At 36.5% G+C, this 10,590-nt stretch overlaps 1 protein-coding gene across 5 annotated transcripts in view; it reads right to left on the bottom strand.

Annotated features, from left to right (window-relative positions):
- MARCH6 (membrane associated ring-CH-type finger 6) overlaps positions 1–10,590 on the bottom strand; it is a 68,327-nt gene that overhangs the window by 21,573 nt on the left and 36,164 nt on the right. For 4 of the 5 annotated variants that reach the window (XM_023759378.1, XM_023759374.1, XM_023759376.1 and 1 more), the window contains 9 exons: positions 9,518–9,576; positions 7,911–7,991; positions 7,598–7,666; positions 7,444–7,518; positions 6,250–6,384; positions 4,384–4,503; positions 3,548–3,648; positions 1,910–2,047; positions 696–900 (listed from right to left, as the gene is read on the bottom strand). In XM_023759378.1, the coding sequence (XP_023615146.1) occupies positions 696–900; positions 1,910–2,047; positions 3,548–3,648; positions 4,384–4,503; positions 6,250–6,384; positions 7,444–7,518; positions 7,598–7,666; positions 7,911–7,991; positions 9,518–9,576 (983 nt within the window). The remainder of the gene's footprint in view (positions 1–695; positions 901–1,909; positions 2,048–3,547; positions 3,649–4,383; positions 4,504–6,249; positions 6,385–7,443; positions 7,519–7,597; positions 7,667–7,910; positions 7,992–9,517; positions 9,577–10,590) is intronic. The other variant, XM_023759377.1, reaches the window with a different exon arrangement.

Raw genomic sequence — 10,590 nt, 5'->3', positions numbered from 1 at the left:
CATCTTTCACTCTGCTTGGCTCCTAGCTTTGAAGACTTAGTTCAGGCATCACTTCAACAAAGATTCCTGAACACCTTCCCAAAAAGTTATTTGTGAAAGTACTTTTATTCCTGGTCACTCCAACAAGGAGTGACCAATCATGTAACATGCTACTAATATAGCAAGTGAGATTAGGACCAAGACCCCTGACCATAGGATTTAACAACATTGGTGACCCTTGTCAAGGACACTTTTGGTGATTTTGGGGAAATGTCTCACTCAGACCAAATGTCTCTTCCTTAACCAATCTGGTCTTCAGTTTCATCAAATGTAAACTCAGGCCTTTAAGTATTTGGGCTAGAATTAAATGGGAGAAAAATATTAAACTACCCATTTTAGTTCCTGATACATAGTTGAAATGTATCAATAATGTTAATTTCTTATTTGCTCTAGAGTCTTTTACTTAATTACTTTCAAACAGCATGAAGCAATAGCACATGGAATCCCAATTCTATACCCATCTCTAAAATTTGATAAACTTACCTGACATTAACATGTTACATAATGAATGGACTAAAGCATGAGTTCTTATCAGGACAGTGTAAGACATGTTTACACAGATAACTACATGCTAATATCAATAATAACAGCACCAAAATTTCTCAATAGGAATTTGAAAAAACCTTGACTTTTGGTTAAGTCTGTACAGTACCTACCCTGAGTGGAAAATTTAAAGGCCGGCGATAAGGCTGAAAGCCAACAGGCCCTCCCTGCTGGAGTATGGCTTGGTGGGCTGCATGCAGGCCTTCACCCACCACAGGAATAGCGTTGTTATTTCGAGCATGCTGGTTATTGTTGACTTGTTGGTTTGCACTGTTCTCATTTTCTTCCTGGTCTCCCAATAAATAGGAATGAAGATCCCTATGGAAAAATTACATCAGTAACAATTCTCACTTCAGGATCAGAGTAAATAGCAGACACAAGATTTACTTTCTTAATACTAATTATTATCTAGGGTAGAAAATGTACAAGCAGAATCTGTACACAGTACTGTCACCTCAATTTGGTCTAAATGTTGGTGCCCACTTTAAATTAAACCTTTCCAAATTTCATGTTAATTAGTATACAGAATATCCCATAAATTAAATTTATTTTGTTTCCTTCAGCCAGTATCTGAGAAGAAATCATAACTGGAAAAAAAAATAAAAGTACAATACACAGATACTCTATGTGAACATCTTAAGGAAAAAAACAACTTCTTTTCCTCTCTATAGATGGCTACTGTCTATGCCATGACATGTATTCTCAACTAAAACTTCCAATCCAGATTATTTAAGGCAAAAATGAGTTAGGAGGAGGCGGCTCAGGGCAAAACATAGGGCAGTTAGAAAAAGATAAATGATCACATATAGCCAAATACATATGCCACATTAAGGTATCAACAGAATGCCATATATTTTCTGGGGGGGAAAAATGGTTTCAATCACAAAGATTCAACTTTTAAATAAGTACATAACATATAAAGCTTTAAAAAAATAAATGCAACAATGCTGACTAAATAAATGACCAAAAACCTAAATCTGAGAAGAGCTCATATCAGGTTAAGACTTTTAAAATAAGGGTATGTTGATTTGTTCTTAATGCACTAAAAAAAATTTTTTTTTTTACCCTGTGTATGAAATGAACCTGGGCCAGCAGCAAACTTCTGTAAGAGAATAAGAATATGCATACATGCTCCATAAAATAATGCACAATGATTTAAATTTTTTGTCATTAAAAATTTTTAGAAGTATTATATATATATACCTGCAGATATCACTAAATTATCTTTTTAAAACTAATTTTTCCTGAGTGAGACATGAAACGTACTTTTTAAGAAAGGTCATTAATCGATATATAATATGCCTACGAGTCATCTGCCTGTACTTACAGCAAGTATCCAGCAGTAACGGTCCATGCTCGCACAAGCCCCTTCAGCCACTGCCGTGTGTGTCCCTGTTCAAGTAACGCTGGCAAGACAACCTGAAGCAGAAGCAGCTCAAGGGACAGTTCACTCACCGGAGCATCACTAAGGTAATTACAAAGAGCCATAATCATAATGTGAGCTCTATTTTCCATTATAACTATATCATATTAAACATTTAAAGAGATGACAGTAGAACTCCTTAAAGAGTTGAATGAACCCACTCTAGTCTTTATCGCCTCTCCTCCATTCTTTCTGGAGGACAGCAAGGCTTCCCCTCAAACTCCACAAAACTTCCTTACAAATGCTACCAATGACCTTCGTGTGGTTAAATCTGACGGTGAGGTCTTAGTCCTCACCTCACATGTTATATTAATAGCAGATTATATGACTAACTACTCATTACTCAACACAAAATTTTTTACAATATATTTTTATTGATTTTTTTTTGAGAGAGAGAGGGAAAGAGAGGGAGAGAGAAAAACATTGATGTGAGAGAGAAACATTGATCAGCTGCCTCCTGCATGCCCCCTACTGGGGATTGAGTATGCATCCTGGGCACAAGCCCTGACTTCAGTATCACATGCCCTGACCTTAGTACTGAATGGGTGCATAGGACTAGCTCAACCAACTGAGCCATACCAGCCAGGGTTAAACACACCTTCTTGAATGCCTTGGCTCCCCTACATCATCCCAACCAAAATATTGTCATGTAAATTATAGAGGAAGGGAGGAGTGGTGTTAAGAATCCTATTAATAAAAGCCTAATATGCTGTGTCCAACCATTCGTTCGACCGTTCAACCAGTCACTATAACACACACTGACCACCAGAGGCAGACGCTCCAACTGGTAGGTTAGCTTGCCGGTGGGGTCTGGCTGATCGGGACTGGGCCGGACACGCCCTGGAGGCCTCCCTCAGTCCCCGCAACTGGCCCAATCGGGACTGGGGAGACAGGCCAGACATGCCCTGAAGCCAATCTCCCGCAGTCCCTCCTCGGCCTCTAAAATATTTCTTCTGATTAATTTCCTTTCAATGTGCATGAATTCATGCACTGGGCCTCTAGTGGATTAGAAATGGAGAACAAGAGGAAGGTCTAAACTAAAGTAGTAAGTGGTAAATGGAGTTGGAATAGATAAGATCTTAAAGAATTAGAAATGACAAGATTTAAAGGGTAATTAAAAGCAAAACTGAGAAAGAAATAAAATTTGCCAGGCAGATTTCTGCTTTAGGTGACTGAAGGGGTAATGTAAACAATGTAGGAGGAATGAGAGACTAGGTTTCCAGGTGACTTCAGTTTATAAATCGAAGATTTTCCATCTATAAGCTTTACATCCTATTTTGAATCCATAATTAAATGTGCAACTATGGCTACATTCCTTATGAAATGCTTTTTATACAAAGATAATGCTACTAACCCACTCTCCTTAGATATGGCAAACATTTAGATGCTGAACAAAGGCAAACTCCATATGCAGAAAAATGGCTCTTTGTAATTACCTTAGTAATGCTCTGGTAAGAAATATGTGTTTTAAATGTATGTACTCTTAATATCAAATCCCCAACAGAGCTAAATTAGAAAAGCTTCTGAATTTCAAAAACTTACCTGTAGAGCATGACATTGTATGGCAGAAAATTAGGCAGCAGACTCTTAATTATACGTATAGGAAGCCAAAGCATCAGAAGGACAATGGAGCCAAAGACAATCTGCAGTAAGAAAAAGGGCATGACACCATTTAAAACCACTCCCGTGAGACACAGGCTGACTTCTGAACACATTCAACCAATATGCAGCCCAAGACTATACCACCCAGGGCCCGGAGTGTTCTCACTCAACACACTATACTTAGGTCATTCTATATAAAGAATGCATTCCTGAGATGGCTATTCTTCTTCTCTCTCTAGGACACAAGGACTCAAACAGGAGCCACAAAGGATAATCACTGCATGGTATGTAAGGAGAGCTGGAACCTGACAATGAAGGATTGGAATAATAAATCACCTGTAATCATTATAAGACATGACCCATATTAATGGCTACAAAAGTTTCCAAAGAGCACAATATTACTATTAGAATTTTATTTTGGAAAAATTTAGATTTAACTAGGTAATTTCCTCTTCTAGGTGGGGAAGAAACTATGAGATCCTCTGTTAAGAGTTTAATTTAGAAGCTATAAACAAGTCTCCATTGATTTAATGCAAATTAATTGTAATTCAGAAACTCATAATTTGGCAATCAACTATACTGCTAAAGTAATAGAAGGCATTTTTGTTTTAGTAGACATGTTATTTACTTTGTCAAAGTAACCAATAAAACTCCTACTTAACAACTAAGTTCCACAGGCTTAAACGTAAGTTACTCAATCTACTGTACCAGTACCCTTGACCAAAATCTAAAGGGTAGTACACTTTACTTCAAAAACAATATAAAGGTATACTTACCACTGACAAAATAAATCTTCGGAGATGCCTATAAATGGGCAAATGGATCATTTCTTGTACTGGATTAAAATCTGGATCGTTCAAATTCCTTAGAAACCACAAGACACCAGGTCGAAGTACCTACAAATATATTTTAAATGCTATAAATACTTACTAATGTCTTCAGGGCTCTGCATATGAGCTAAAACATTAACAGAAAAATAAGTTTGTGAAAAAAATGGGCCCCAGAAAATTCATATATGGCTTTCCTGGGAAAATAAGTTCCTAAATCAGAATCTTTATGAAAACTATCCTGTGACTGATATCCTTTGATGCTTTTAATCAATTAATGATAAATAAATGTATTAATGGACAGTTTGTCATATCTAGATCTCTTAAATGAGAAATATTGTTTTGAAAATTGTTGGTCCTGGTTAAGTAAGTAGCTCAGTTGGTTAGAACGTCGCCCCAATACACCAAGTTTCAGGTTCAATCCCCGGTCAGGGCACATACAAGAATCAACCAATGAATGCATAAATAAGTGGAACAATAAATTGATGTTTCTCTCTATCCATCTCTCTCAAATCAAATTTTTTAAAAATGAAAATTGTCACTATATTGTATCATCTGGTGAAAGAATTAGGTTGTGCCCTAACCGGTTTGGCTCAGTGGATAGAGCGTCGGCCTGCAGACTGAAGGGTCCCAGGTTCGATTCCAGTCAAGGGCATATACCTTGGTTGCGGGCACATCCCCAGTAGGGGGTGTGCAGGAGGCAGCTGATCAATGTTTCTCTCTCACTGATGTTTCTAACTCTCTATCCCTCTCCCTTCCTCTCTGTAAAAAAATCAATAAAATTTTTTTTTTAAAAGAAAGAATTAGGTTGTAATTTATAAATGTCCTAAGTAGAAGATCTAATTTCAGTCTTACCCTTCCTGAGAAGAATTTATTGAACTTAACACTGTATGACTCAGGAGAACATGTTGGCCTCCAATCCTCTCCCTAACTCCTCAAAACACTCAAACAGCAAAGTACAAGAATAGCATTAAGCCTCTGTGCTTTTGGATTCCATTAAAACTGGATTAGTTGGCCTGGTCCTTCAGTGGTGCACATCTCCATCACCGGACTAAGCTGACTTGTTCAACGATTGTATTCCTTCCCAGGATGCAAAAGGAGAATGGGGATCATGTCTTTGTTTCTCACTTATTAATACACCAGCAAATAGCAAACTAACACAGAGTGACTATGCAGTAATACTGAGGGAAAGGATGCAGTGGCAAGTACATGTATCTGTTTTATACTTCCTATTGCACCAGAATGATGGAGCATGAGATGTATATTAATCAAATACTGACCCCACTGCCATTGTCTTCAAATTGTAAAGACTATATTCCAAAAATAGGATTAGTAAGGTACCCATTTGGCAAGTGAACTGGATTAATAAAGGATCCTCACTCTAATTCTACACTTAAGGTGCCTACTTCAAGACCATTTTACATATTTAATTCTGCAAGACCATAACCTTTAGGTATTTCCAGCATTACATTTCCTTGAATGAAGTCCAAGATAGGCACAGATCATATAAAAGTCCAAGGATTTGTATTAGAGGATGGCTACATGTAAAATAAGTGCTCTTATTTAATTTTTTTCCCCTCAGTCTACTTACCTTTCACACTCAAAACTAATTATAGACAGAAATACTAAAACATCAATTTTTAAAGCAAATGACTGAAAACAGTCTAGAGCAATTACTATCAGTTTCTTCCTTTTATATTAAAATAGAGAAAATTATTTAGTTAGGAAATCATAATAACCTTTGAGGCACAACTGTGGTTAAACAAAAGTCCTTTTCATGGATATACAGCATCAGCACCTCCCTGTAGAACTTACCTCTCTCAGTAAAAGAATGAAGGAAGCAAAGTAGAACACGTATACCATTCCCACTAGCCAGTGCAGAAACATGGTAGTGCCTGGAGCTGATTGAAAGCTCAGTTCTCGATCTTTCAGAGTAGCATCAAACATTTCCTAAATCAAAAGAGAACAGGTAAGTAAGAGTTGTAGCACCTATATTTGCCAAATTAGTATCTCCATCTTCTAGGAAGTGAATAAAAATCACTATGCATATAGGTTATGATGTTCCAGGACTATAGTTCTCTTAATACCATTTCATGGTGTCATAGAAATATAAATGATATAAGGTTAAATACTATTTCAAAGATGTATGACACTTTAAATTTTTAAATATAAGCAGCAAGACTAATAAATCAATTAGTAAGTAAAAAGAACCATTTTAGGTTAACATAAAACCTTCTTGGTTATAGATATTCATTCATGACAAATTTTAATAGAAAAGTATGAGAGAAAATGTTATCTCAGAATCAAAGATAGCTTTTCCACATATAATATAAAATATTTTTGAAAAGTAAAAAACTGATTATCACTGACAGCCATTAAAGATTGTAATAAACACCCGGCTGGTATGGCTCAGTGGTTGACCCATGAACCAGGAGGTCATGGTTCGATTCCCAGTGGTCAGGGCATATGCCCAAATTGCAAGCTCAATCCCCAGTAGGCAGTGTGCAGGAGGCAGCCAATCAATGATGTTCCTCTCTCATCGATGTTTCTATCTTTCTATCCCTCTCCCTTCCTCTATCTAAAAATTAAAAAATATAAATATTTTAAGAAGAGATTATAATAAAAAAAATGAGCATCTTAGTTAAAACAAATGGTTAAGGTTGAACTTATGAAATGGTAGTAACAAAGACCATCTTCTCAGATTGCTTTTTTTATGCACATAATGTCTTGGCATTATCATAAAATTTAGAAGAGTAAAGCCACTAAGAAAATTCTTCACTGATTATTAGAAAGGTTCCAATCAAAATACTCTGACATCAGAAATCTGCATGAAGCCTCAAAAAAATCAGAAAAAATTAGCAACATTAAGACTCCACAGTGATATATTCAGAAAAAAATAAGCAAATTATTATCAAATACTGACTTTCCTTTAAAATAAACCTATTCTAAAGATGTCTTTTCTGAAGCCTTCAAATTATTAGGTTGTATGATAATGAATAATAAACTCACCAGGGAACAGATATCCAGCCACCAGCCACAAATGAGAGGGAATACTCCAATTTCTACCACCACTAGCAAAGAGACCTTAAGCAAAAATAAATGTCATCAATATCACCCAAACGGGGAGAAATCATTTCCACTTTTAATTTATAACAAGAATTACCTTAACAACAATATAGCAGACTCCCAGCAAACGACGAGACCTATGAAATTTAACAAGAGTTGCCAAGCCCTATAGCATCTAGTCAAGGAAAAACTGAGCATTTCAAGGTGCAATAAAACTCATAATAATTTAGGCAACACTTAATACTATTTGGCAGACGAATTTATTTCACATTTTGTCTGCCCTTATCCTCAATACAAATGCCTACAACTTTTACTAAGAGGACAAGGGGAGAGAAATAGCTTTGTCAGTAACAGGAACATCTCTTTGGTATGAATATATTATACACCCAAGTTGGTTCATTAAAGGATACATGACAAACTATCAGTGTTATTGCTAAAAGTATATACCCAACTATGGTTGTGATTAGGCCTTCAAAATGAGATGCTTGGACCTAGAAATAAGAAAAAAATAAATAAACTTTAATTGTACCACATGGCCTCCACCCCAGTTTAACAATGTATTAAACAATTGAAATAGACTGTAAGTGAACTGGAAATAGGCAATTTACAACTAGAAAACCATAAAATCCCCTTTGGATGACATCTTTAAACCAGATTCTCCCAGTGAATGTTATATATTATGAAAGGATGAGGAAAAATTAAAGAGTAACTTTATTCCAGCAGACAAAATAAAATAGAGTGAATTAAATTTTACAAAAATAAGGAAAAAGTTGTAATGCAATAGTCTGCACTCTACTCCATTCTGAAGTAGACTTGCTAAAGGCTGAGCACAAGCTGTCCACCTGTCCAGTGCATCCCAGCCACCTCATTTCCTACCACTAGAAGTGACTGCTCTCCAAATCTGTCTCATTCTCAACATACAGAACAAGAGTTTTAAATAATGACAAATATTGCCCATTATTTTTATTGCTGAGTTCCAGATAGCAAGCGGTGATAGTTTGGAAAGTCAAAATTTATCAAAGAATTTATCCTAACTTTTCAAGTTCTTACATTCAACTATTGAAAATTTGGAGAGCTGTATCAAATATTGAAACACATCTCTATTGATGAACAAAATAGATCCAGAGATATAGAAGCATGGTACAGACTGACAAATCTCAGAGGGAAGGCGGGTGGTGAGGGGTGGGGGGGTGGAGATTAACCAAAGAACTTATATGTATATATGCATAACCCATGGACATAGACAATAGTGAGGTGAAGGCCTGGGGGGAGGGAGGTAGCCATGGGGGAGGAATGGAAAGGGTCAAGGGGGGAGGGGGAAGGGACATCTGTAATACTTTCAACAATAAAAATAAACTTAAAAAAAACAAACAAACAAGCAAACACATCTCTTTGGCCTTTCAGAACCCTTCAAAATGTGCTCTCTCAGGATTCACATACACAAACTGAACAGATTATCCAGATCTGTCAGCTCTTCCTTAAAAAACTAACTCTTTCTGCCCCCCAAAACAGTAGTAGCTGTCCATCCAAATGTATCTGTCCTCTGACAATTATAAAATGTCAAAACTGAAGCAAGTTCTTTAAAAAACTCTACAGCACACCATTCCAAGATCGACTAATCATTTTTTAATCGATTGACATATTGTTACTTTTCTAAATGCACCAGGGAGCATCTGGTGAAAAGGAAGAAAAGGGTTCAAGGTTCATTAAAACGAATCATAAATAAGCCTGCAAAAACATTTTCCCATAGTATGCCACTGGCCCACCCAACAGGAGGGAACACAGTGCATCATGGGATTTCAGAGCATATCTTCTTAGCTGGCAAGATAACCTACTGTGTCTTACACCACTCACTATCAGTTTTAAAAGAAAAGAACAAGCTGGTGTTGGATAACTATTCTTTTGTATAAGGCAGATTGAGAAATGAAGTAACTCTACAACATTATTAATTACTCAACAAATATCAAATTTAGGGGGGAGATCAATAAAAGTAAGTTTGTAAAAGTATTATACTCACATGTTCTTCAAATCCCAAACCAACAAGGGAGAAATGACCAATGTGGTAAGGGCAAAATGCTAAAAGGGAAGAAAAAACTCAATGAAAACGTCAAATTAAAACAATGAGCACTCCTAGTACCGTCTCCCAATGAAAGGAACCAGGGATTTTTAAAGTAATGGAACATACCAGAACTGAGGCCAAAAATGTATTTCTTGGGACATTCTCTGTAACCAGACAGCAACAAAGTAATCAAGGTCTAATAGACTAATGGCAAAAGGACCTGAGAACCATTGTGAAGAGGGTCTCATGGGCCAATAGAAGATATGAGTACCACTTTGGCAGGTTTGACTCAGTGCATATAGAGCGTCAGCCTGCAGACCTAAAAGTCCTGGGTACGATTCCAGTCAAGGGCACGTACCTCGGTTGCAGGCTCCTCCCTGGCCCTGGCCCAGGCCCAGGGGCTGCGTACAGGAGGCAACCAATTGATGTGTTTCTCTCACATCAATATTTCTCTCTGTCTTTACCTCTCTCTTCCACTCTCTCTAAAATCAATGGAAAAATACCCTTGAGTGATGATTAAAAATAAATTAATAATAAATTCTGACCTCCAAAACTGTACAGAATGAATTTATAAAAAAAGGGAAAATATGAGCATCAAAAAGAATAATGACCCAAACTGGTGGAAACACACTGAATATATACAAATCCATGAGTTCATTATACTCAAAAAGTGGTAGGCCAAAATCAAAAATAAAAGGAAAAAAAGCAACATCACAGAAAACACTTTTATCACCAATGGAAATAGTGGGCTCACCAATTCCTTACCCTGAAAACTGATAAAGGAAAAGACCTGCACATCTGTCCTGCCGCTTCTGAACTAACAAGTTCAGGTTAACTAAAGAGTTCTAGCTGATAATAAGTTCTTCTTTATAGAAAATCCAGCCCATAAATGTAAAAAATGACAATTTGAAAAGAATCATTTTGTAATGACTAATAAATTATTTCAGGCAAGTATCATCAAGGGATATGAATCATAGGTGAAATGCTGATGAAATGCTAGATATTTGTATGATACTAAAATACCACCCCCC

The sequence above is a fragment of the Myotis lucifugus genome, unplaced genomic scaffold (assembly GCF_000147115.1).
Source record: "Myotis lucifugus unplaced genomic scaffold, Myoluc2.0 scaffold_153, whole genome shotgun sequence".
Classification (NCBI taxonomy): Eukaryota; Metazoa; Chordata; class Mammalia; order Chiroptera; family Vespertilionidae; genus Myotis; species Myotis lucifugus.
The sequence above is the reverse complement of the archived record's forward strand: the minus strand, read 5'-3'. Positions and strand labels throughout refer to the sequence as shown.